General features: G+C 43.5%; 1 protein-coding gene across 3 annotated transcripts in view; it reads left to right on the top strand.

The window, feature by feature from the left end:
• ANKAR (ankyrin and armadillo repeat containing) overlaps positions 1-26,705 on the top strand; it is a 44,371-nt gene extending 17,666 nt beyond the window's left edge. For all 3 annotated transcript variants that reach the window (XM_083626230.1, XM_083626232.1, XM_083626231.1), the window contains 15 exons: positions 601-809; positions 2,775-2,879; positions 4,801-5,045; positions 6,271-6,439; positions 7,576-7,817; positions 8,028-8,181; positions 8,872-9,033; positions 9,679-9,785; positions 12,850-12,972; positions 16,259-16,417; positions 17,811-17,928; positions 18,894-19,003; positions 21,332-21,528; positions 22,820-22,866; positions 26,276-26,705. In XM_083626230.1, the coding sequence (XP_083482356.1) occupies positions 601-809; positions 2,775-2,879; positions 4,801-5,045; positions 6,271-6,439; positions 7,576-7,817; positions 8,028-8,181; positions 8,872-9,033; positions 9,679-9,785; positions 12,850-12,972; positions 16,259-16,417; positions 17,811-17,928; positions 18,894-19,003; positions 21,332-21,528; positions 22,820-22,866; positions 26,276-26,520 (2,392 nt within the window). In that variant the 3' untranslated portion in view covers positions 26,521-26,705. The remainder of the gene's footprint in view (positions 1-600; positions 810-2,774; positions 2,880-4,800; positions 5,046-6,270; positions 6,440-7,575; positions 7,818-8,027; positions 8,182-8,871; positions 9,034-9,678; positions 9,786-12,849; positions 12,973-16,258; positions 16,418-17,810; positions 17,929-18,893; positions 19,004-21,331; positions 21,529-22,819; positions 22,867-26,275) is intronic.
• Positions 26,706-27,708: the final 1,003 nt, after the last annotated feature.

Genomic DNA, 27,708 nt, shown 5'->3' with positions numbered 1-27,708 from the left:
TGGGAGTGAATCTCATTGAACTCAGTAGGGCTTGCTTCTAAATAGATGTGTGCAGCATTCCACTGTCACTCAGCAGCTAACTTGCAGAAACAATGCCCTGGCTTGCACATAGCTTAGCATGAACACATGGATGTGCAGAGAGCCAGTGTGGTGTAGTGGTTAAGAGCGGTGGACTTGTAAGCTGGTGAACCGGGTTCGCTTCCCTGCTCCTCCACATGCAGCTGCTGGGTGACCTTGGGCTAGTCACACTTCTCTGAAGTCTCTCAGCCTCACTCACCTCACAGAGTGTTTGTTGTGGGGAAGGAAGGGAAAGGAGATTGTTAGCCGCTTTGAGACTCCTTTGGGTAGTGATAAAGCAGGATATCAAATCCAAACTCTTCTTCTTCTTCTTTGGGAAAGGGATCATAGCCAATTTGCTCTTCTACACTCATAGTTTGGCTTAGCATCTTGTATGACTCCAGGCCAATGGTTTAGCTCTCTCTGGACTAACCGTGAACTATGACCAAGGCTTGTCCTGTATATGAAATAAAATCCATTTCATCATCCTATTTCGCTGAGTATTTATCTGCATCGCAGTGATGTTTCTCCTCTCTCCTACAGAAAATGCTCCACCCCACTTTTGCTTGCGGCTACATCTGGGGCATTAGATACGATCCAGTATTTGTTTTCTCTCAAAGCCAACTGGTTGAAAAAGGACAGCGAAGGAAATAATATCATTCATTTGGCAGTGCTGAACTTTCACACGGAGGTTCTGAAGCATCTGGTTGAGCTGCACAACCCTGATCTTCCGGTTTGGAAAACTCTTGTTGGTAAGCACATCAGTTTGTCTCCCTGCAAAGTGGTTCTAGGTGGCCCTAACTCACTGGGATGTTTCAGTTCATGAGGATGCAACAAGGTAGCCCATGGATGCAACAGGAGGATGCAACAGCCCCCATAGCCCAGTGATAACACATCTGAAGCTGTATTATCTAGAGGCAGGATAGGAAGCTGGAGGGAACTCTGGAAAGACTTGTCCTATAGCAGCCCCCACACCATAACAGATTTGTCAGAAGGAACTTTGAACTACCACATGGTGGCAGCATAGGACTCAACAGGCTGACAAGGAAATATTGGCAGACTAAATGCTTTCTATTAACCCACTCCACCTTTTGAGGTAAAGGTAAAGGTAAAGGACCCCTGGATGGTAAAGGTAAAGGACCCCTGGACGCTTAAGTACAGTCAAAGGAGACTATGGGGTTGCGGCGCTCATCTCGCTTTCAGGCCGAGGGAGCCGGCGTTTATCCTCAGACAGCTTTCCGGGTTATGTGGCCAGCAGGACTAAACCGCAACACTTCCAAAAGTAAAACAAAATAAAAATAAAAGCACACAGTTTTAGCTGTTGAATATGTTGGCCATCAAGTCCTAAAGACCTGGGTATACTAAAATGTTGTTTGAATGAGCTGTACCGCTTCAGGATAATGGTGAAGAGGGCTCCCTCTTTTGAATGCCTCCAAGTTTTTAAAGCTTGCTCCAAGTAGAAAAGGAGCTTTATTTTAATGAAGGGGGATATTAAAAAGAAATAAAATCTGCCAACTGTAGTCTGAAATGGTATAATCTAGAGGTTTTCAGTCTGAGTCCATGGCTCCCTAAACCGACTACATTTTTTTCTGCGGCAACCCTTTAGGGCTCAGGAGCCCAGTTACGTCACCCCTTGCCTGCAGAGCTGCCAGCCTCTCACCCTTTTTCGAACACCCTCCCTTGTGGAGTGTTCCCTCAGCCTGTTCTCCCCTCTCCTTGGGAGTCCTTCAGGCAGCTGCAGCTGCAGCCCCTGGTCTCTGAACTGCCCCGCCCCTGCCCCAAAGAGAGGTGCCTCCCAGAGGCACCATTTGCCTGGGGAGCTTGTACCCAGGGCTGCTGCAATAAACAGCCGTGCAAGCCTTTGGGAGGCAGAAACACGAAAGGGCATCAGAGGAGGGAGGGAACGAAAGAGGAACAGCGGCCAGTGTTGCTCGCGGCACCCCTGACCATCATTCAGGGCAAAATGCAAAAAATAAAAAATTCACTGTTGATACCTCATTCTCGAATTGCCCCTCTGAAATATACTACGAGTCGAGAGTGGATTTCATGCTCTTTATTCAGCTCATAGTGGTGAGGAGGAATGCAAATTCCCCCAGAATGTCTGCTTTATATACATTATTTACACAATGGGCCCCACGTGATTGGCTAATTCCGGGATTCTCCTGTGGGCCAATCAGGTTGTGGATTCACTTCCACCTGGAGCTGGATTGGATGGCTCCTGTGGACCAATCAGACTGTTGCATTCTGAATCCTATTGTTCTAGGAGCAATCAGACTGCTGCATTTTGGTGTAGTGGTTAAGAGCGGTGGACTCGTAATCTGGGGAACTGGGTTCACTTCCCCGCTCCTCCACATGCAGCTGCTGGGTGACCTTGGGCCAGTCACATTTCTTTGAAGTCTCTCAGCCCCACTCACCTCACAGAGTGTTTGTTGTGGGGGAGGAAGGGAAAGGAGAATGTTAGCCGCTTTGAGACTCCTTAGGGTAGTGATAAAGCGGGATATAAAATCCAAACTCTTCTTCTCAGTACATAACAAATCCATTCTACCTAGAGCTGCGCCAGAGTTTTGAAAATGTGTTTCCTGGCCATTTATTGGCTGGATAAACTCCAACGAAAAACAATTCTGCAAACTGGAGTTATTGCAAAAAGGTTCAGCTTGGATACATCCTTTGCGGGTAACCAGCAAGTGTCTTCAAATTGCTTTGGGGATTCTCAACAGGTATGCTGGATTGCAAAGAGCAGAAAAGGAAAGAAATGGCCATACGGTGTTTGGAAGTCCTTTGTCTCGCCAAAGATAATTACTGGAAGTGCATTTTGGATGCAGGTGAGATAAGCAGAAGAAGATATGTTGCTGTCTTTATTCTATAGGTTGGGGTGGGCAGATATTGTTGAAAGACAGTTCCAGTGGTCCCTCCCACCACTGGCCTGTCTGGCTAGGGCAGATGGAGTCCAACAACAACTTGGGGTGCCAGAGGTTCCCCATTCCTGCTGTAGGTTTTCATATAAGTATCTGTGCACCAGCTACTAAATGCCCATATAAGGTGATCTCAAGCCTTATGAGGAACAGTTGAGGGAGTTGGGTATGTTTGGCCTGGATAAGAGCAGATAATGACAGCCACCTACAAATATCTAAAGAACTGTCACATGGAAGAGGGAGCAGGCTTGTCTTCTCCTGTTCTGGAGGCTAAGACCTAAAACCAATGGCTTCAAGCTATGAGAAAGGACACTCTGACTAAGCATCAGGAAGAACTTTCTGATGGTGGGAGCTGTCTGACAGTGAAATGGACTCCCTTGGAAGGGGGTGGAGGTTTTTAAGCAGAGGTTGGATGGCTATCTGCCATTGATGCTTCAGTTGAGATTCCTGCATTGCAGGGGGTTGGACTAGATGACCCTTCCAACTCTACTGTTCTACGATTCTAATAACAAGGGGGGTAACCAATAAAAGAGATTAATCCAAGCCTGATGTGAATGCATAGGAAGACATAGTACCTCTTCCTTGCATCCTTGCCTTTTTAAAGCAAACTGTACACACAGGGTTGGATCCAGACAAATGTGGTTCCCACTAAAAATCATCTATCTATCTATCTATCTATCATCTATTCTTTTCAAGTTTATACATTTCACTAATTTTACAATCATTTTGACATTTCAAAACTTGACTTCCTTCCCCCTCTTTCTGCGGTTCCTTAAATTTTGTTTTTAATATCTTCTGCAGTTCCAAATTAACTTAATTTGCTCATTTACTCATCTTCTTTAAATATATACTCTTATAAAACTGCAGGTTATCTGCCAATGTTTTCATCTGTTTATAATTTATCTAGTTCCCACTAAAAATCAAAGGACTTGAAGCTATGACAAACTTGCCCCATTGCTTTCGGTGCTATACCTAAGCCGCGTTCGGATGACTTATTTTTAAACTGTTATTTATGCAGCACCATCCGTTGCAAATCCCACAAGGGTGTACTCTAGGAAAGTTCTCTGCTCCTTTGCTCCTGGGAGTAGATCAGCTTTAAATAAAGCAAACTGTTGGAGGCAGCTCTTAACATGTTGGAAGCATCCTCTTCAAATACATTTTTAAATGAAATTGTGAAAGACTGAATGTACTTGCTGACAGAGACCACTGGGGGCAGGATTCAGCAGAATTAACAGTAGATGATAAAGCCCCAGTTCATAACTGTATGGGGGCTGTAGTATCCTCACTTTTTTGTAGATACCAGCCACATTCAGATGTAACAGTAAACCATAGTTTAGTGCTACTCTATAGTTTTCTCCTCCTCTGGCACAGCCTCCCCTAAAACCTTGCTGCTGGGAGGAGATTGGCTTGATGGATTTAAAATGGCATGACAATGGATTGAAAAGGATGTTCAAAATAACTTTTATTCAAAAAACAAAACAGAAGCTTTTCTTTTGGGAATTATAGGGACAGAACTACCTAAGTTGTATAGAAATTTATTTACGTATGCTACTACCGCAGCAGGAAACCTCCATGGGTTTGAGAGCGAGAAGTATGGTGAGGTTAGGGGTGTGAGGAGCATAAAGATCTCAATCCTACCCTGTCTTGCTCACGTGTAGGATTACATGCACAAGTAGGGCTTTTGTGATCTTCCGTACATCCCTCCCCTGCCAACACATACAGATTCTCCTATTCTCTTCTAAACAAGTCAGAAACTTTCAAGTGATTCACAGGATGTTGTGTTTGTGAAAGAAAACTGTAACTGACCCTTCGTTTGCGCTCTGCACCGCAGGTACCATACCCTCGTTAATCAACTTGTTAAAAAGTGGCATCATCTACCTGGAGTGCATCACTGTGGGAGTTCTGAGTAACATCTCAATCCACGAGTCCATCGCCAAAGCTTTTGTAGAAGCAGGAGGCATCACAGTATTAATTAAGCTACTGGCAACTCATGAACCTGAATTGCTTTCCCGTTGTGCTGTCCTTTTATATGATATTGCCCAGTTGGATAACAATCAGGTCATAATTGCTGAACAGGTAAGCCTAACCCTAAAAAAAAACACCAACCTTAGTATTGTCTTTCATTCCCTCCTTTTTAAAATGTACTATAATAATAAAAAAATGTGTTTGCTTTTACTTCAGGTGTGTTCAATTTGTAAAAGTATCCTAAGTTAGAGACCCCCCTTTCTTCCTTTGAATCATAAAACTGTAGACCTGTAAGGGACCCTGAGGATCATCTAGGTACATTGAAACTAATCTTAATTGTGCTTAAGGTTCCTAATAGTAATGTCAGGAGTCCAGGTTCCCAACTTGATAACACAGTAAGCATAGGTAATTAAAAAGGAGGATTCATTGCAAAAACAAACAGATAGCTTCGGACAGCTCTGAGAAACCTCTGGCATCATTACTCAAGATGACCCTTCTGAAGACTTCTTCCGGCGTTGACAGAAGATATTGAACTTATGACCCTTAAGTCTCTTGTGTTGCTTCCTACCTAGCAGCCCTCCCATTCGCCGACTCTTCAGACTTAGTGGATCAGATCCAACCTCTTCCTGTTCAGCGAGGCTGACTCTGAGTCTTTTCGCGCCTATTTGTTCTTCCTGCGAGCTTTGGCTGTGTTCCAGCCTGCTCTCAGCTACTACCTTATCAGCCTGCTCATCAAGGTCAGGAAGAGCCGGTCTGCAGCTGCCAGCTCTCCCCTGCCTCACTAACATCTAAGCCCCTCTGTTCCTGGCTGCTTTCTGCAGTTGGCTGCAAACCTTCGCTTGGAGCTGGCTCATTCCTGACAAGTAACTAGAGTTCTCCTCAGTGGTGGAAGCTGTTCCGACATTCTGCCGTGTTCCACCACCATGCTCCCTGGCCTCTTCCTCCTTAGTCTCAGTGTTGCCTTTGTAGAATTCAGTAGGGGGAATGGGGTCAAAACCAGAATTAGTTGGCTCTGCCTATTTCTGTCTCTGGCTCCACCTTTTGCTGTATTCCCTGCCTTCTGCCCTACCAGCCCCTATGAGCACCAGTCTCCTCTGTTCCTAAACTCAGGATTAGGAACCCATGTCAAGCCAAGAGATTCAGATCCCAGGTTAAGAGAAGTACTGGTTAGCCTTGAGAGGGGGTGAAGATGTATTTACTAATTGTGGCTAGATAAAGAGGGAACATTCTCAAAGTTGGCTTCTGATGAACAGAGAACAAGAGTTGTGTCTGCACTATTGACAGTTTGATATATGCTTTCTTCAACACTATTTTTCTTTCTTTCTTTTTCCTGCAGGGTGGAATTCCTGCGCTTGTCAATCTGTTGCAGTACAACATAGAAGACCTGCTTGTGAACGTAATAAATTGCATTCGAGTAATGTGCATTAACAACCATGAGAACCAGCTGAAAGTGAAAGATGCCAGGGGCATCGAGCCACTTGTCAACTTCTTGCAGTCGGATTCAGGTAGAGCAAAGGAACAAAATGCAGAATCACAAGTACTGCTATCCATACACAGGGGAGTGGGCACAGTGCATGTTCTCCTGGGCCCCCTTTTTGGAGGAGGGCAACAGACCATCTAAGCTGCAAGGAGTGGATACTGGGGGTACAGCAAGGGCAGATTTGGGGCAGTCCAATTGGTGCAGTCACACCAGGCGTTCAGTTGAGAAGGGTGCCTTCTCAAAGCCTGCTAAATGCTTGCCTGGCTTTGGGAAGGAGGTGTGAGGGCTCTGGCAGGGCCCTAGAATCCTCCTGTGAGCCAGCATGGTGTAGTGGTTAAGAGCGGTGGACTCGTAATCTGGTGAACCAGGTTCGCTTCCCCGCTCCTCCACATGCAGCTGCTGGGTGACCTTGGGCCAGTCACACTTCTCTGAAGTCTCTCAGCCTCACTCACCTCACAGAGTGTTTGTTGTGGGAGAGGAAGGGAAAGGAGATTGTTAGCCACTTTGAGATTCCTTAAGGGGAGTGAAAGGTGGGGTATCAAGTCCAAACACCTCCTCCTCCTCCTCTTCTTCTTCCTGCCTCCTTCCCAAAGCTGGACAAGTACTTACCGGACTTTGGGAAGGTGGGAGGAGGGCCCGAGGACCATGCCAGAACCTCGTGCCTCTTTTCTAAAGCCCAGCTTAAGCCGGTGAATGGCCTCACAGAGGGTGGCATATTACCAAGGTCTGCCCCTGAGCACAGATATAGAACTTCTAGAGAGGCTGCTTTTTAGAGGAGGGGCAAATCAAGGAGGGGTGAGGCCCAAGTAGCAAGTTTGGGTTACACATGGACATGGTTTATGGATTTTCTGGCTCGGTTGAGAGCCTAGATTGCAGGGATAAGGAACCTGTGACCTTCCATATGCTGTCAGACTACAACTCCCATCATTCTTACCATTGGCCTATCTGGTTGGGACCAATGAGAACTCCCCCATCCCTGCAGTATTGCTTAACAAACATTGTCTTAGGTAACAGAAAACTAGACGTTTGTTACTACATCAAATCTCTCATCTGCAAATGAAACGTAAAATAATAACAGCGAAAACAGTAACAGGGCTGTTATTTGCTGTGGTCTTACATGTGGCTGGCTCTTACTGTTTCGTGATCTTTTTCTGCATAAAGATGTGCTGCTGGCTGTGGCTTCGGCAGCGATTGCAGAACTTGCTCGAGGGAATTTTAGAATGCAGAACGCCATTGCTGATGCGCAAGTCATTGCCCCTCTAGTTGAACTTCTCAGAGGAAGGAAAATCAGTGTCCAAGTGAAAGGAGCAATGGCGATTGAGGCACTCGCTGAAAGGAACACTAACATCCAGATGAGATTTCTATCCAAGTCTGTGACCAAATTCCTTTTAAAGCTCCTGAAGGCAAGTATCTTCCCATCTTTTCTCTGGGATTTGTAGAGCAGCTGAGGAGGCGGATATCTGACCTCACCGGATAACTTTGTAGCTTGGTCCTTCTGAGTTCAGTGGAGCTTATTGACGATGAAGCCTGCTTGGGATTGCATCCTCTCAGACGTTAACGCTTTGAAATATAACCAGGAACATTTTTTCATTATTATTTTGCCCAATCTGCAGGCTTTTCACCTGAAAGTTAAAGAACAAGGTGCTGCCACACTTTGGGCCCTGGCAGGGCAAACCTTGAAGCAGCAGAAATACATGGCAGAACAGATTGGATACAACCTTATTATCGATATGCTGCTATCACCCTCTGATAAAATGCAGTGTGTTGGTAAGTCAACTGTCAGGTGGCTGTTGTGGTTGCTCGAGAGTAACCAGGCAGGACTCCAACCTGTGTTTTACAGGCTTTATTTTGGTGCAAACAGAAGCGGCTTAGTCATGCTTACCACATGACCCGGAAGCTGTACGCCGGCTCCCTCAGCCAATAAAGTGAGATGAGCGCCGCAACCCCAGAGTTGGTCACCACTGGACCTAATGGTCAGGGGTCCCTTTACCTTTACCTTATTTACAGTGAAGAGCCCCAAAGTTCATGTCTGGCTCAATCGCTAGCAGAATCCGGGAGTGGTCTTTTTTTGGACCTCCCCCAACATAAGAGTTTTGTTACCCTCAACCGTCTCCTCCCCTCTCTGCGCCTCAGACTACTGCACAGGATGGGCAATGGCAAGGGCATGTTTTCCTTCTGACCGGCTTGCCCAGAAGCGGTGTTAAGGCTCCCACCAGCATCCTCTGGCCCTTGCACCTCTTCCCCACTGGGGGTGGGTCTTTCCTCCTCCCCGGAAGAGGAACTGCTTCGCAAGATTGTCGGAGGCTCCCTGTAACACAACTGCCCTTCTATTCCTCGCCTCTGAGCCGATGGCAGTTCCCTGACATGACATCAACCTTTTCCATTACATTTCTGAAAGAAAAACTGGGCATGGGGCTGAAGGTTGCTAAATGTGTGTTGCTGTGGTTGTTTTGGAAGGAGGTGAAGCCGTCATAGCTCTTAGCAAGGAGAGCGAAATTCACCAGAACCAGATCTGCGAAGGGAACGGAATTTCCCCTTTGGTTCGGCTGCTAAGGAGTGGAAGGATAGCAGAGGGCACACTGCTCAGTGTCATCAGAGCCTTGGGGACCATTTGTATTGGTTTGTAGTTCCTTTTCTGTTGTACTTAGGTTATGTTATAAGAAAAAAGTCAAAGTTACAGCCTCCGTACTGTTTGCCCGTTTTGCATTTTCCAAATATGTAGGGAGGAGATAATGTAGAAAAATAAAAGCAGCAAAACACACAATGAAAGCCTAATTTTGCTATTTTGGGGAGGAAGAGAGGGCTCGTTTACACTTCACTTGTCCTGAAAGCACGGGTCAGGGCGGTTTTCTGCTTTCCCCAGGAAAACCTGCTCTTTACCGCTAAATCAGAGCAAACAGCAATTCCCAGAAAACCTGATTGACGTTTGTTCTGATTCAGCGGTAAAGAGCAGGTTTTCCCGAGCGAAAGTGGCTGGACAAGGGGAAGTATGGATGAGGCCAGGGTTTCATATGTCTGAATTCTACATAAGAAATGAAATCCCACCAAACGGCACAGAAATGTTCCAGGTCTTCCACATTCTGTGATAATGCTCCCTAGATTTGAGGTAGCCGTTTGGAACATGTTCTTGTCTAAAGAGTTAAGAACACAGAATAGTTACAAATATGAGGTTTGCTTGTACTGACATTACATTTTCTGATTATCTTTTCAATTTTTCCTGTGCTCCTTATGTGGGGCTCTCTGCCTGACTTGTTGGACCTTCAGGTGAAGCCAACATAAACAATCCGGTCAGTCAAGACAACGTAGTAGATGAAGGAGCCTTGCCAATATTGGTCCACTTACTGAAACATCATAGTTCTCTTCACATAAAGGTGGGTTTTAAGTGGTAGCCTTATTCAGTATAGAGATGAACTCCTCCAAAGCATTTCTTGAGTAGGTTTAAGTGCTGGCATCTGTCTTTCTCAGAGGACAGTGGAAAAGTGTGCCATCGGAGGAGAAGTCAAACCGTTGGAGAATTACAGCGCCTGCTGTGGCTGTAGAAACGTGTTTTGTTGCAGCTGGAGAAGATGAAGGCGTCTGATTGTGCTGCTGCAGATGAACTATGGTTTTTCTTCTCTCTGCGCTCCCCCAGTAGTCATTTTCCCTCTGGTTACTGCTGGGGATATGTGACCTGTCTATCTCCAGGCACTTTGGTCATCTGCAATGAATTCCCAGATGGTGGGGTTGATGTTGCCAGCTTTCATGTCACATTTGAAACATCTTTGTAACACAGAGTTGGTCTGCCAACAGGCCTGGTACCTGAAGCCATAAAGCAAATCCTTGGGGATAGAACACTTTTTGACAGTGCTATTTTTCTAGAAAAAGCAGTGCCAGAACTCACCATAAACTCTCTTATAATGGCAATGGCACCCATCTGAGAAGTGCCAGAACTGAGTTCCATTGAGTTCCAGCAGGGGGGGCAGGGAAAGCCCTGATTCTTGAGTAGGTTTAAGTAGTCCTTTCAGTTCAGCACATAATATAAGCTAATACATCTTTGCGCGATGCTAAAGGGCTGCAGCTCAGTCGTGACAAAGCTGGTGCTTTGCATGCAAACGCTCCCCGTAGGGTTTGGAAGCACCCTTACCTGAAACCCTGGTGAGATGCTGCCAGTCCGTGTTGGCAATGAGGATCTAGATAGACCAAGGGTCTGACTTCGTATAAGGTAGCTTCTTATGTTCCTATACAAAGAAACTAGCATGGCCGAAATATTGGGAAATATTGGAACAAGAAGGAGACAAATTGAAATTGCAGAGTTTTGAGAAATTAAAAGATAAAGTGCGAGACTGGCTTCATTATTATCAAATAAGAGAGGCCTATAATTTGGATAAAAAAATTGGCTTCCAGGTGGAAAAATCAAAATTGGAAACAGAACTGTTAGATCCCAAAACTAAGATACTTTCAAGAATGTATAACTTGCTGTTAAAATGGAATACGCAGGATGAAACGGTTAAATCTGCTATGATCAAATGGGCACAAAATATTGGTCACAACATTATGTTTGCTGACTGGGAACAGTTGTGGACCACCGGTATGAAATTTACGGCATGTAATGCCTTAAGAGAGAATATTATGAAAATGATATACAGGTGGTACATGACACCAGTCAAGCTTGCAAAAATCTATCATTTGCCCAATAATAAATGTTGGAAATGCAAAGAAAATGAAGGTACATTCTTTCACCTTTGGTGGACGTGCCCAAAGATTAAGGCTTTCTGGGAGATGATCTATAATGAAATGAAAAAGGTATTTAAATATACCTTCCTGAAGAAACCAGAGGCCTTTCTCCTGGGCATAGTCGGCCAATTGGTGCCAAAGAAGGATAGAACTTTCTTTATGTATGCAACAACAGCAGCAAGAATACTTATTGCAAAGTATTGGAAGACACAAGAGTTACCCACCCTGGAAGAGTGGCAGATGAAAATGATGGACTATATGGAATTGGTGGAAATGACTGGCAGAATCCGAGACCTGGGAGAAGAGTTGGTGGAAGAAGACTGGAAGAAATTTAAAGATTATCTTCAGAAATACTGTAAAATTAATGAATGTTAAAATGATGTTGGATTGAAAATAAGTGGCATTAGCAACAAAGTTAATAAGAATATGCAAAAATGAATTGATAATGGATGAAAATATAGAGTTATAATATGATAAGATACAGAGTTAAGATAAACGAAAGAGGGTAAGGATTTGCTGATTTGATTATTTAAATGGGAATACAAAAAGGGGAGGTGTGAGGAGGCCAAGGAAATAAGCTAATGAGTTCAAAGTTACAAAAAACGGATTTGTTTTTACTTTTTTTTTAGCTATTTGTCTTTTGTCTTTTGTATTTTTATTCTTCTTTTTTCTTTTTCATGTATTTTTCTATGTTCTCTTTTTTGTATCTTTTTCTTTTTATATGACCTTTTTTATTTTGTAAACTTATGTTTTTGTAAAACTTCAATAAATATCTTTTAAAAAAAATATACAAAGAAACTAGCTGCTGGTCACAGCCAGTTTGGAAACTGGCACCTAATTGGTTAGAGTTGTATGACGCTGACTTCACAAAAGTAACACGGCTATAATAATTTTGTTTGCTACATTCCAGTTCCTAAAAACTGGAACGGGATGTTATTGTAGACAAGGAGCTGCCAACAGCAACATCCCCATATCTGGCTTGATATCCTCACATCTTCTCTCCCCTATAATATCTAACATCTCCCCTGTGACCTCTAATCATACAACTCAACCACTAGTGGCACCCAGTTATGTGGAGTAAGGATGGGGAGATTTGCATTTTGATGACCATGTGATGACCATTTCACTAGAGGTTATGGGGAGGTTGTGGGGAGAGGGAGAGAATAAGGTACTAGGATGCTGTTTGGGGCATTGGCTATTTGGCTGGCAAAAGCCTAATTGCGTGGACAAGGAGGATACAGTTAGGGGAAGGAGAACTATGTTTATCAGTAAATATATTTGGAAACCTCAGGGCAAGACAAAAATATCCATTAAGCATTGTGGAACTGTGAGGTACAGAAAGAGTCCAGTTTGTTATATATTAAGTGCACATATTATAACAACTCTGGATGAGATTGTGGCTTTTTATGGTGTAAATATCATTGCACTGCAGCTACATGTTACTTAAAGGGATTGTTCATTGGGGACTGAGGGATAGTCAGCAAGCTCTGAAGGACGTTTGGAATGGGGCTGAAAATTTGGAATTGGGCTAAAAATAATTGAATTTAACCAGTGTGTTGAAGATCACTATTAAATCAGTAAAAATATTCTTTATATGCAGTGTATATGTCTGAATCCCATTCTGAACTTTGATGTGAATAGGATAGGATATGATCTATTATATAAAACTGATATTTTCTCTCTTTTTTTAACTTTTGCTTTTCCATCCAACTGATTGTTTAGGTTGAAGTTGCATATTCTTTGGCTTGCATTGTTCTAAAGAATGATAACCTGCAGAGTGTGTTGCGAGAGAAGGAAGGCTTTAGTTATTCTGACGTCCTTGGGCTCCTTTACGCACCAGAGAAGGTACTGGCTTTACTGGAGAACATCATTGTGCCCATTTAAGAGAAAAGATTAAATACGCTTCATGCTGTAATAAGGCACTGACATTCTTTCTTTCTTTCTTTCTTTCTTTCTTTCTTTCTTTCTTTCTTTCAATAAACGTCAGTGCCTGATTACAGGAATGGATCCTTTCCCCAAAGCTGTGAGCAAATACTCCTTTCCATGTACAGACCTGCTCCCGCCATTAGAATGGAAGAGCCAGTGTACACATACAAGAGATTAAAGGGACCTCCGAGCTCACATATGGATCAAATCAGGCTGTTTTGCAAGCACAGCATGAGAACAGTTGGCAGTTACTTGTTAATTGCACAGTTACTTGTTAATTGCACAGAATCACCTTAGAACTACACCAAAAGCTGGAGAGCCAATGAGTATATTCACTGGCCAAATGTGATGCAGCTAGGTAAATTTTAGATCCAAACTTGGGTCTCCAGCTGCTTTTGGACTATAAATCCCATCATCCCTGACCACTTTTCCTGCTAGCTATGGATGATGGTAGTTGTAGTCCAAAAACTGCTGGAGACACAAGTTTTGAGAAACCCTTTCCTAGACCCCGGGCTTAACGGTGTGGGGAACAGAGGCCTTACATGATTGTGTGTGTGTGTTAGTTCAGTTATGAAGTGCACAATTAACAAATAACCTCCACCTATGCTTTACAACTGCATCTACATTCCTGATACACTTGAGCCACAAACCATTTTAAAAACCCCAACTCTGAGCATGTGCCATTATTATTCCAATCTCACTTAAATCTCACCTGGCAGCTTCATTATACACCTTTTAGGCACCAGGCAAAAACATTCCTCTTTGACCATGCCTTTGGCTGACTGACATCCAATGCCCTTTTAAAATGTGAGTGTGTGTGGAGGGGGGTGTTGTTGGGGGTTGTTGTTGATTGTGTATTTTGTGTTTTCGTACTGTGATTTTATGTTGCAACCACCCTGAGACCTGCGGGTACAGGGCGGTATACAAGTTTTAATAATGAGGTGGTTGTTGTTGTTGTTGATGATGATGATGATGATACAGTGGTACCTCGGGTTACATACGCTTCAGGTTACAGACGCTTCAGGTTACAGACTCCGCTAACCCAGAAATATTACCTCGGGTTAAGAACTTTGCTTCAGGATGAGAACAGAAATCGTGCAGCAGCAGCGCAGCGGCAGCAGGAGACCCCATTAGCTAAAGTGGTGCTTCAGGTTAAGAACAGTTTCAGGTTAAGAACAGACCTCCAGAACGAATTAAGTTCTTAACCTGAGGTACCACTGTACATTCATCCTGACCCATAGTTTCTTAGTGAGCATGGAATTTCATGGCCTCATTTCGCCTCTTCCTTCTCCCTATCAAACTAGCTACAGACAACACTGACACACTCTAGCCATATTCAGGTGTGCTGCATTTGTATTAACACGAGTGGGAGCACTGGGGACAAGAGAGCTAGCTCTGCCCACTCCCTGCCAGCACCAGTCAAATTGCCCTCCGTGAGGGCAAACTTAAGAAGTGGGCAACCTTCTGTGCTTATGGAGGTTCCCTGTCTATTTAGGAATGCTGGAAATTTATAGTTCTGCAATGACCGCTCCCCACATCAAATGGGGGCGCCTTTTGCGTGGTCGTGCGCAGCCACCCAGATCCCAGTGCGACTCCTGGTAGTTTGGGCTGGCTTCATCCTCCCCAGGCTGGATACCTGAAGGTCTCCGCCTACCTCAGCCAATCGCCCAATCCCGCCTGGGGAGGCGTTGCCAGGGGATTGGCCAGGTAAGGGGCGGGACCGTCCTGCCCACACAACAGAAGGTGAATCTTATCTGCGAAGTGGCAGGCGGCTCCAGAGCTTCTCCACTTTCCAGGAATGCTGGAAATTTATAGTTCTGCAACATGGGCTTGCCAGTCAGAAGGTCAGTGGTTTGAATCCCCGCGACGGGGTGAGCTCCCGTTGCTCTGTCCCTGCTCCTGCCAACCTAGCAGTCCGAAAGCACATCAAAGTGCAAGGAGATAAATAGGTGCCGCTCCATCGGGAAGGTAAACGGCGTTTCCGTGTGCTGCTCTGTTTCGCCAGAAGTGGCTTAGTCATTTTGGCCACATGACCCGGAAGCTGTACACCGGCTCCCTCAGCCAATAAAGCGAGATGAGCGCCATAACCCCAGAGTCGGTCACGACTGGACCTAATGGTCAAGGGTCCCTTTACCTTTAACATGCAGATAGCCTTCACAAGCCTGCTCATTTCAGAAGATTGCCTTCCAAGTCCTGAAGGGGAATGGGGGCAGAGCTACCATGCTTGTCACCACTGTCCCTTCCCTGATGTGTAAACACAGGTACAGGATTGCCTGAAGAGCCACCGAAAAACAAACAAGTGAAACCTTATGCCGCAATAAATGTGTCAGCTTTTAAGGGTGTGCAAGATTCCATTCTTCATACTGCAACAAATTTACCCAGCCACCCTCTGGATTTTATTTTATTTTATTTTTTTATTTCAAAAAAAAAAATTATAAACATCAAATTCAAAATCCATATTCATTTTCTAACATAAGCCTATTACATAGATTACCTAAATTAAAATATATCTAATTGCTCTAGGCTTCCCTTTGCTATATGTAAATACAACACAATTAACAAATTATATTATAAATGATATTATAGGTTCCCATATACCCCCCCATTCCCCTTCACCCATGTGTGATCTCAATATTTTACTTCTTCCATCTTGTTGTGTTGTTATAATTTAATAAGTATTCAATTGATTCTTCATGCTTACCCCTGAACGTTTTACACATTCTCTATTAATATTTCAATTCCGGAACCATATTTTTTCATGTATTCCTTCACTCCATACCACTCCCTAATTATTCTCAATTTTGCCATTTCTACAAACTCACAGAGTTTGTTTTGCCATTCTAATAGTGATGGGATTTTCTCCCCCTTCCAGTTTTTTGCAATCAATATTCTGGCAGCTGCTGTTGCGTAATTCCACCCTCTGGAATTTAATAATACCACATGGAAAGTGCACCCCCTAAATCTGTCCTAAAGGTTCCCCCAATCCTCTGGAGCAGATCTGGGTATGGTGTGGGGTGCGTCCTTGAGTGTGTGTGTGTTTGTATGTCTCCCACTGCACAAGCAGAAATTCTTGCACTGACAGGACTTGTTAGCTGAATACCACCCATGGTTGTGTGTGTGTATGTGTGTTTGTGTGTACCTTATCTTTTATGTACTTTATATTTCACGGTCAATACAATTTACTTGTTTCTCTGATTGCTTTAAGGATATCTGTTTGCGAGCAGGAAATGCTATCGCCCTTTTTGCATATAATAATCCCAGCCAGCAGTTACTGATTTTAGAGAGCGGACCAATATCTGTGTCTATATTTGAACCTTTCCTGGAATCAGAAGTAGAGACAGACAGAGCAATGGCTGCCTTTCAGGTACAAAACCAGAGATCTCGCTCATAGTTCACCCAGAATGCATAAGCACGCGTGTGCCATTTTTGAAAATAGAGTTTTCCATAAAGGACTGTTTGAATGCTATGCCTCTGTCTTCTTGCTCAAATACAAAGGACTCTGCTCAGTCTACTACATTGGAGAAGGAGAGTTTCATCTTCTCCCTTTCGGCAGCAGCTTCTGATCCTTGTGGGTGTTCCATAAACATCTGGTTTGCCGCTGTGAGAATAGGGTCCTGGAAGAGAGATGGACCGTTTTCCTGATCTACAAGGGTTCTTCTTATGTTAGTTTTCTAGTATAGATTCCGTTTCTCAAATCTCTGGAAAAAATGATATATCTATCATTTTGAATACCTTTGAAAAGTTTTCAGGTGTCCTAGGTACAACCTGACACCTGCGTAGTACCCAAAAGAGCCTCATTAGACTACCTGCTACCTCCTCCCACATTTCAAGATTGTCGCAATTAAATAAAGACTCCATAGTTTCTATATGAGTCAACTTTCCCCTCCTGAATCCTACTCTGTTTACCATCTAGCCTGGTGAAGGGTTCTGGAGAGCTTGAAAACTTGCAGACTATTTTGTGACCTCTTCATTGGCCTAAGAAAGGTATATGTAGTGTGGATTTTGGATTTTTTCTTAAAGGCCACCATGGCTATTTTTGCTTTTTCTGTTATCAATGACTTGTGTCAACGTAGCCTGTCCAATTGTTCCTTCAACCATTCATCTATTGTGAAGAGTCATTTTTGCCCGAGAGGTTCAAGGCATTGCTTGGGAACCTGTGATCTCAACATTTTTAAAGTTGTGCCCAATGTCTCAATCTGTGCCCACTTCAAATACTTCTGCTATTGTTACTTCATCGGTTGCAGTTTCATATTTTTAGTTTGCAGAGAAACCTGTATACGCTAACAAGAGCATATGTACATAAACACAATAGCATATCTTTGTAAAATATAAAGAATATAGGAAAAGTGCAAGCAAGAATTTTTTTAAAGAATTGGGTTGAAATATGGAAAAAGGTGTCGTGTTTTTACTTGCAAAATGTGTATGCATGTCTTAATTTCTTGTGTAAATTCTCCCATGTATGTCTGCATATGTTTGCATCATAGACCAACAAATGCTTCTGCAAACTCAGAAGTGTAAGGGCTGAGCTTTTGTGCTTTGTCTCCATCCGCAGGTAACACAAACATATTCTCTTCCATTCCTATGATTGTGTAGCCATAAACCACATTCTCATTAAAATATGCTTGCTTTGTACTGGGACAAAAAAATAATAATAACAATTTTTGCTGGAAGCAGGAAATGCAGAGAAATGGGGGGGGGGAGTGTGAGACCTGATTAATATATTAACGCATTGTGTAAAAATGTTTCTTTTGTTTCAGATAGTTATACTAGCCAGAATTATAGTTGATAAGGATAAAGTCAGTCTGTCTGCAAAAGGAGTTTCTATTTTGGTCGACCTGCTATGTTCGGAAAAGACAGCGACTCTGGTGTTAATAGGCAAGTAATGATGCAAAGAAAAGCACTGTTTTTCAAGGCAGCATGCTTATACAACACTGAAATAGTGCAAAATCTTAAAATAGTAGGATGTGATTGTTGATATGCCTTGTCTTGGTTTCTATTACTCTCTAGAGGCAGGTGTTTATTCTGTCAAGACTATTATTATTATTATTATTATTATTATTATTATTATTATTATTGCTGTGCCACCTATCTGACTGGGTTGCCCCAGCTGACAATACAGCAAAGGGTCTTGCTTCATTTAAATTACCATATTTTTCGCTCCATAAGATGCACCTGACCATAAGACATACCTAGTTTTTAGAGGAGGAAAACAAGAAAAAAAAAATATTCTGAACAAAACAGTGGATGTATGATTTTTGTGGTTCATGCTGTGGCCACAGACATGATATGTGATTTGATGGTGAGTTTGGGGTGGCCCAATGCAAAAATCCTGAGGATCCATGTGCTTTTACCTCCCCCCTCCCAGGCAGCCTCCTTTATCGCTAGAGTCCCTTATCTCCCTCCAATCGCTTGCCGATCAGCTGCTCAGTGGCTTCATTTCAACACCCCCTTCCCTCTTTCTAAAAAAAAAAAAAAAAAAAGCACAATCTGCTTTTCGCCCCTGGGCAATTCGGCTCCAAGGACCACACATTTGATCCATAAGAAGCACAGACATTTCCCCTTACTATTTAGGAGGAGAAAAGTGTGTCTTATGGAGCAAAAAATACGGTAATTGCACATTGGAGCACACATTTTACTTAAAGCCATAAGTGTCAATATGTTCCAAGAGTGCAATAAAAAGAATACTGAAAAGTGTGGCTATAGAAATTGTACTGGGGTTCTTGAAATGTTTCAGAAATGGACACCTGCCTGCTGAATTTAATTGTACCAAAAAGCTTTTTTGTATAATTTTAGCTCAATTTACTAGTAACATCTAATCTCAGTTATCTAATTCTCTATAGGGAAGCTATTGGCTAGTTTGGCTCACACAAGAGCAGGTATCCCAGAAGCAATTACATGCTTAGGAACTGTCCAGCGTCTTTGTTATCATTTATACGCAAAGGAAGAAGAGGTACAGCTATTTTATTTTTGCAGTTCCCCCACACACATTTGATCCATTCAGTCTAACTTTCTAATGCAGCTAAACTGGCAAAATATAAAACAGCATGAAAATAAGCAATGTGGACCCTTTAATAGTATCAAAATATCATCACCTCCTTTTACCCTGAGATTATTAATCCAAAATGAACGCCATATACAGTATTGGTTTTTCAATAATGCACATTGGAAGACATATTTTGCCAATATGCGTACATTAGACGGGTGGCAGTGATGGTGAGGGAAACCCAACTTTTAAAGCCATTATTTAGCCGCTCTGCGTTAATTTCATAAAAACAAGAAATAATTAATGGGAAAGGATGGAGGGTTTTTTTTGTATATATGCTCTCAGGGTGCTTCCAGACTGTTGCTATTTTGGATTGATATTCAGTCACATAGTAGCAAATTCAGATTGCTCAATTAACGACCATCTTTTTTGTAACACGGCTTTTTAAGAAAAGAGAGATCCAGGGGAGATCATGGACTCGACAGGCTGGTTGTATTGCCGTCTTTTCCTGTAAAATTGGTGAAAACGCTGGTGTAAATACAACAACCATAAATTGTAATTAAAATATCACTGCAGCAGGAACTGTTCAATGATTAATTGTTCATTTTAAATATATCACCTCCCTCAGTTGGATGGACCCTGAGGCTACCTTGGCGGAGGAGCAAGCTGGATTTAGTCAAGGCAGATCTAGCATAGATCACTGATTTGTTTTAGCACATCTTTTTGACAAATACGCCAAGAAAACCTGTGGGGTCTTATATGCAGCCTTCATTGATTTGAAGGCTGCCTTTGATTCAATTTCACGAGTAAGACTCTGGGCCAAATTGAATACATCCAGTATAGATAAAAGATTATTATTTTTGATTAATGGCCTATATAAAGATACTGTGTTGTACGTAAGATCCTCCACAAATGGCCAACTCATAGGCCCTGTACCAGCCACCAAAGGGGTTAAGCAAGGCTGCATTTTAGCCCCAGCTTTTTTTAACCTATATCACCTTCCACCACCACTTTAAGTAGAAAACAGGTACTATGGAAGGTGGACCTCCCAGACACCATGACAGAGAATACAAGAACAGACCAGATCCAACATGGATCACACATTCCAGGGTGTGGCGTGCAAGTCTTTTGATGCAGTAAACAGGGATCTGGAAGGTCTGAATTCCCATCACTTTAATTGACTGAATATAATAATTCACCAAGGGTAGCTAGAAACCTACAAGGGACTCAGGTACATTAGTAAAAAAAAAAAAAAAAGGTTTTGAATGCATTATAAACATGCAACACCAGATGGCTCCAGAGAGCAAAAGAATTTCTATGCTATTTTTACATAGTGCTTTGTTTTGTCTTTAGTTATTACAATTTAATTTCTGACTTACTTATAGCATTTTTCCCACCCAAGGTCTCACCTTTCTTAAGAAGAACCCTGTTGGATGTCCTAGGCATCCCCAGCCAAGTCTGATAGTTAATTCTTTATTGGGAAAACATGCACTAACGGCAATTTCCATAACGCCCTAGATACAAACACACACGTGCTTCTAGGCAGCTGTTCCTGGGTCTGTGTTCTGCAGAGAAATTGTAGCAATAGTGGGACCACACACCCTCCAGGTTATGTACCCTCATCTGATGGGGTGCACCCATGCAACCTGAGGCTTCTCTTAAGTGGAAGCCATCACTGCTCTTTCCTCTTTCAAGCCCCTCAGGCCTAGAAGACAGCGGGGCAGGGGGTGGCAGGGATCCGACTGGCCTGTCCCTTACCTGAGCAGCCTCTTCCTTTGACTTGTCCTGCACACCCATCTCCATCTCTGACCATTCCTCTTACACACACACACCTGCTCAGGCTCCAGCCTTGTAGGCAGTGCCAAACCCCATAAATCTCTGGCCCCTCTCCTGGGTCAATCCCCTGGCCTCTTTCTTCTGCCCACAAAAGTCATCAGAGGCCTGCCAGTTCCTGACACTGGATCTGGCCAAAGGCCTATCTAGCCCAGTATCCTGTTCCCACATGGGCAGGGAAGTGAAGATCTCCCAGGTGAGACGGTGGGAGTCTGGAAGCAGAAAGGAAATCTCCCAGGTGAGAGCTGGGAGGATCCACCATTTAAAAAAAAAATTAAAAATTATTAGATTTTCTAATTTAATAATCCAATCAAATCTCATTAAATATTCCAAATTATACATCTACATATCAAATAGTTCAAATATTCTGCCGAATTATAAACTTTCTGTGGCGTGACAAGTTCTACTTTTGAGAGAGAACTCTCCATTTTAATTTCTCTGAAAGTGAGGTTCTTTTTTCAGGTTCGTTCATCTATGGCATGTGCTCTGGGATATTTAACATTCAACCGAACTGCATATCGCCATTTGCTAGTACAATGTAGGAATAAGCCCAAGTTGTTCAAGAGGCTAATACTGAACCTTAGCAAGGATGCAAGAATAAATTCAGACTTTGTGAGAGAATTTAAGAGGCAAAAAAGAGTTGGGCTTCCAGCTCTCAGGTAACAATTAGCAACCTTTCAATTATCTTATGGTTTGTTTGTTTTTTAAGGTTTTGAGTCCCTTACTTTTCACGTACTGAAAATCTTATTGATTTCTATTCAGTACCCCATGCAAATATCGATCAAAATATCAGTTGACTTCAAGGTAACATTGATTCCACAAATACCCCCTTTTGGGGGACAGTGGTGGAGAGGATTTTGGTGGAGCAGCTGCAAGCATTATTGAATGACACAGATTATTGGGATCAATTTCAATCTGGGTTCAGGCATGGACACAGGACTAAGGAGCTTTGGTCCCCATGGTCTCTTTCCAGAGCAGGACAGGCAGAACGCAACCTGCTTCTTGATTTCTCATGAGTTGTTGCAATTCTCTTTTAAATCCATTCAATTTGTATTGATGCTCTTAATTATGTTTTTATGGACCCTTTTTGAGTTTGTTTTTATATTCCACCTTACTGTTGTTTTTTAATGACAGTGCAGCTTATAAATTAATAAATAAATATTTTTGGGTAATCTCCAAAACCTTCAGGGAGTTTTATATTCAGTTGTATAGAGACTTGTTCCCAAAGAAATTTTTTTGTGTGAAGGGTTATTTCCTTCACAAAGTTCTCAAACTGAGAGGTATATATCAGCAATATTTGGATGTTTCTGCTTTATTTTTATCTCATTGGACACCCTCAATGTTGAAGTTTTGTGAAAATCTGTTGAAGAACAACATTCTTGTTTCCCAGAAATAGTGGGGGGGGGGAGCTATGCCCCGTAAAATGAAAACATTTTTTAATTTCCCAGTACAACCACAGAAAAAATCATAAACACAACAGCGTATTTCTAGTTTGTGTGGAAGACGATTACAGTCTAGCGCGACAATTACATATCATGATATAAATAGGAAATGGCTGTTACATAACAAGCCGTGCATAAGATTTCTTCTTTTTCTCCTGAGGTGAGGAACCTGTGGCCCTCCAGATGTTTTTGGACTACAACTCCCATCATCCCTAGCTAGCAGGACCAGTGGTCAGGGATGATGGGAGTTGTAATCCAAAAACAGCTGGAGCTTCAAGTTTGGGAAACCCTGGTCTAGATCCTTAATATATTCCCCAGCAAGAAACTCATTTAAGTAAGCAAAGTTTCTGCCATCCCAGCTGTTTGGAAATCAGAGCTGAGGTACAACATTCCGCATTTAATTGTTTAAATGCCTATTGCTTAATTGTAACACAGATCCTTTGTTGTCCTCGCTGCTTGTCATTATATGTCAAGACTACTACTAACATTCTGCCTTTTTAATTTTCAGTTTGGAGATAAACGGAGGGCCACCTGCAGTTCCTGTACACATACGAGGTAATTTATTCAGAAATAACTCTCGTTGGCTAGACAGCTCTGCCCTTTTAGCTCAGCTATATACCGTATTTTTCGCTCTATAGGACGCACCGGACCACAAGACGCACCTAGTTTTTAGAGGGGGAAATCAATTTTAAAAATATTAAAGAGGAAGCAAAGACAGCCAGCGGGATGGATCCCGCTCGCTGTTTCGGCTTCTTTAGCCGTGCGCAGCCTCTCCGGCCGGGAGAGGCTGCGCGCGGCTATGGCAATTCCCCCACCTCCCGCAAAAGCCCACAGGAGCTGCGACCCTTTCAGGAGCGCGCGGCTCCTGCGGGCTTTTCTACGAGGAGGGAGAAGGGACTGACGCGGCCAGTCAGTCCCTTCTCCCTCCTGGGGAAAAGCCCGCAAGAGCCGCGCGGAGCTTGTGTGCGGCTCTTGGGGGCTTTTCCTGCCTGCCTCCCCCCTGCATTCGCTCCATAAGCCGCACACACATTTCCCCTTACTTTTTAGGAGGGAAAAGGTCCGTCTTATGGAGCGAAAAATACGGTAATATACAGTATTATGACAAATGAAGGAAGTTCTGAATTACCCATAAAGAGCAAAGTGCAGGAGAAGCCGAGCATGTTAAATCTCACTGTATGTGTGGCAGGGGGTTGCTGATATCTATTAGCTCATCAAATACATAAAATAAAAGTTTGATTATATCTGGACAGAATCCAGAGAATTGAGGGGCCCATTCTGCCATCCAGTGGCAATCCCTCACACTTCACAAGCTGTTGTTCTGGGAGGGCCTTGATCTTTAGACATTACGTGAAGGGGACAGACACATTACCTGCGTGTAGACCAGACTTCAGGTGTGTCAGATTTTCTTTGTTTTTTCTTTAGAAACACAAGTTCTACCAAACCGAGGCAGATGCAAAAAGCCATTAAAGAACTGGGTGCAGTATGCTTGGGCTGCATCTCAATCCAAACAGTGTGTCTAAAGTAGTGTTTCCCAAACCTGGGTCTCCAGCTGTATTAGGGGTGGGGGACTACAACTCCCATCATCCCTAGCTAGCAAGACCAGCAGCCAGGGATGATGGGAATTGTAGTCCGAAAACAGCTGGAGACCCAAGTTTGGTCTGAAGCAAAGCAGTTATTTTTTTGCAAGTGAGGGGCAGTTTTTGTATGGCAAGGGTGCCAACTGCTCAGAGGGGGAAAGACAAAGACTCTCCTCTCTGGAAGAGAGGGGAGTGGTTGTGGGCGGGAGCCCGAGCACCGCCCCTAGCAGGGGGCATCAGCCCCCTGCCTCCACCTCACCTGGCTGGCGCCCACCCCCCTCGGCAGGCACCCAACCAGGTGCCTCAGAGGGGGCGTGTTCAGCAGCCTTTTGCTGCAGCGCCAGCCTTTCCCCGGCCTCATTCTTCGCCGTCGTCTCGTCGCGAGTCACCCACCCTCCACTCCCTTTGAGTTAGGGCTTAGGTCATTGGCCTTGCTATGGACCTTAGGTTGGTCGCCCTGGTTGTCCAGGGGGCCTGGTAGGAGTTTTTCCATTTGGCATTAGGCTTTTTGGTTTTTTCGCCTACCTCGTAGCAATCGTCACAACTTTTGTGGTATTGGGGGTAGGTTAGGCATTGGAATAATGTGTTGTGGTGTGTCGAAGGGCTAGGTGTGGCTATCGCCTATGCCTTCAATTTTTGGGTATTCCGTTAAAGGAATCTGGCGGTCGTGTATTCTGTCCAATGCCAGCTTGGCGGGAGGCCATAGCACGACCCTCGGTGACATCAGGGGAGAGCCTATAGTTGGATTAGCATCAACAGGCTCCACCTACTGGTGAATAAACCCACTTGTTTTAGAGATCCAATGCCTAAGCCAATACCTTTTCACTGCTGTAATCAATAAAGTTGTGGCCTTTCCTTGCCCATTAACCTTACATCACGTGTCCTTGTGTATTCATTTCACACTGCGGGGGTCGGGTCCTCGAACCACAAACAAACGCTTTACTTATGTAAGCTTAAGAATCCCTCTGTTCCATGGACTGTTAGGCTGCTGAACGGAAAATATTATAGTGCAACTGACTTTCGGGGCTGGTGTGTTGTGTGACAAGCACACAGAGTGCAATGAGATTGAGTTTTTGGAGGGTGGAGGTACACAGGTTGTACATTGACAATAAAGGTATTATTATTATTATTATTATTATACTTGCCAGTGCATAACAAGGATGCCAACTTGAATAAAATATTGGAGGGTCCCAGGTAAGCCCTGCGCCCCACAAAACTGACCACAAGACAGGGGCACACACACCATTTGAGTGGCAACGGCCATCAACCGGGTGTTGGAAAAACCCCTGGGAAGGCCGCCAACTTCCCAAGACTGTGGGGTGTCTCTCCAGTGGTCCTCCCTGGCTATAAATTTCCTTCAGTCCAGAGAGACTGGTGATAAGTGACCCCTCCCTCCTGAGAGGAACACACTCGTCTTCTGGTATATCATAGCAGAAGAAAGAATCAATCAGTAGCTCTAAACCACTTTATTTTACAGTCTATATACAGAGACTTCATCAGCATGTCTGTGCTCTCTCAGCACCAGTACAGAACAGCATCACAAACAGAAATGAAACTAACATCCAACAGTACTCCAACAGTACTGAGACTTCCTGTCTCACGCTCTCTCAGACACTCACATGATATACACAAAACTCAGGAACTTTCTACCATATGTGGTGGATATGTAGGAAAATACAGGTGTTCTGGGAGAGTATCCATGCAGAACTGCAAAAAATGCTGAAGATCTCTTTCAATAAAAAACCAGAGGCCTACCTCCTGGGAATAACTGATTTGCATATTCCGCAAAAGAGGAAGGGTATCTTTTTATATGTGACGGCGGTAGCAAGAGCTCTGATCGCGCAAAATGGAAGAGTAATGAAATCCCCTCTATACAAGATTGGATCCAAAAGCTAACAGAATATGCCGAATTAGATGGTCTATCAGAAAAAAATAAAGAATAAATCAAAACAGGAATTTGTTTCAAAATGGGAGGTTTTCAAAGAATATCTGAAAAATAAATATACTAGTTTAAATTCTGTTGCAGCATTCGAGGAACTTCAGTAATAGTTGCAAGGTAGATAAACGAAATTAGATATATTAAGATTAAGTTTGATTATGATAAAAGTGTGCATTGGCAATAAGTATTACGAAATCGAAATATGGAATAGACGGGAGGTCGGGTCTTTAGTGTGAAGACCAATATATGTTATATTGTTTGCTAAGAAAATTATGTGTTTATAGTAATACACACACACACACACACACACACAAAACATAGTGCTACTGCTGGAGCAGCACAAATGGATAAAAATCCTAACACCGGGAGCGGGGAAAGTGTAACTCCCTCAAATATTCTAGGAGTCGACTCCTCTGGTGCATAAGAAAGCAATGTTTTCATTTTGCAGACAAGTCACAGACTAGTGGCGTCAAGATATACAAAACAAAGTGTCGCCCAAAGGATTCTCTCTTCTTGGTGCCCACGGCGACTCACCTAATGGGAAGGTTCAAAACACCGGAAAAGCCCCGCGTCCCAGTATCCGGCCACATTCCCTTTCCGCACGCCACGACATCGGACCTCATTCAAGTTTCGAGACCGAGAATTGTCGATGTCTCCGCGCTCCTCAGCAACTTGTCGGGAAAGAAAGCTTGACTTTAGTGCCTGCACTGGGGCAGCAACAAAGACAGTAGTGTTTCTGCTAATACCTTTCAGATAATTAGGGTAAATATTACTGCTCTGTCCGTAACAGATTTGCACAATGAAAGTTTGTCTATTAGTAATGCAAAAAAATAAAATAATTGCTGCTGTGGTAGAGAATAGAAAGGCTGGCAATTAACTGTAAGCATTCATGTTTGATAAGAAACTTAGGTGCCGTATTGAAACAGAAGTGTTTTTTCTTGCCTCCATTGTGGCCTAGAGAAACCTAAGAGAACATTCACAATATCTCTCAATGTTGGTATCTTTTATAATAATTTAATAATAATAATTTATTATTTGTACCCCGCCCACCTGGCTGGGTTTCCCCAGCCACTCTGGGCGGCTTCCACAGAGACCAAAAATACACTAAAATGTCACACATTAAAAACTTCCCTGAACAGGGCTGCCTTAAGATGTCTTCTGAATGTCAGGTAGTTGTTTATCGCTTTGACATCTGATGGGAGGGCGTTCCACAGGGTGGGCGCCACTACCAAGAAGGCCCTCTTCCTGGTTCCCTGTAGCTTTGCGTCTCGCAATGAGGGAACTGCCAGAAGGCCCTCGGCGCTGGACCTCAGCGTCCGGGCAGAACGATGGGGGTGGAGACGCTCCTTCAGGTATACTGGGCCAAGGCCGTTTAGGTCAACACCAACACTTTGAATTGTGCTCAGAAACGTACTGGGAGCCAATGTAGCTCTTTCAAGACCGGTGTTATGTGGTCTCGGTGGCCACCCCCAGTCACCAGTCTAGCTGCCGCATTCTGGATTAGTTGTAGTTTCTGGTTCACCTTCAAAGGTAGCCCCACATAGAGCGCATTGCAGTAGTCCATATTTTAATCTTGAAATCCTAAGCACACTTGCTAGGGAGAAAGACCTTGGAAGAAAGACCTGGTGGACCTTACTGTTGGTGCCAAAACACACTCATCAAGTGTTTGGAATATGGGGAAGTTGGCAAGTTAAGATAGGCAGCCGCGCTAAGCATACTGGATCAGCCCCATTTCCTTCCAGTTGTTTTTCCAGGGTTCCAAGAGGTGCGGGGAGCCCACCCCCGAGATAAAGACAGCCCCCTGCTTATATACGCACCTTCTTCAAGCTGGAAGGCAACAGAAATAGTAAGTGTGTAGCACCATTCAGCCGCAGCCAAGCA

This window comes from Podarcis filfolensis (assembly GCF_964270895.1).
Source record: "Podarcis filfolensis genome assembly, chromosome: 1".
Lineage (NCBI taxonomy): Eukaryota > Metazoa > Chordata > Lepidosauria > Squamata > Lacertidae > Podarcis > Podarcis filfolensis.
The sequence above is the reverse complement of the archived record's forward strand: the minus strand, read 5'-3'. Positions and strand labels throughout refer to the sequence as shown.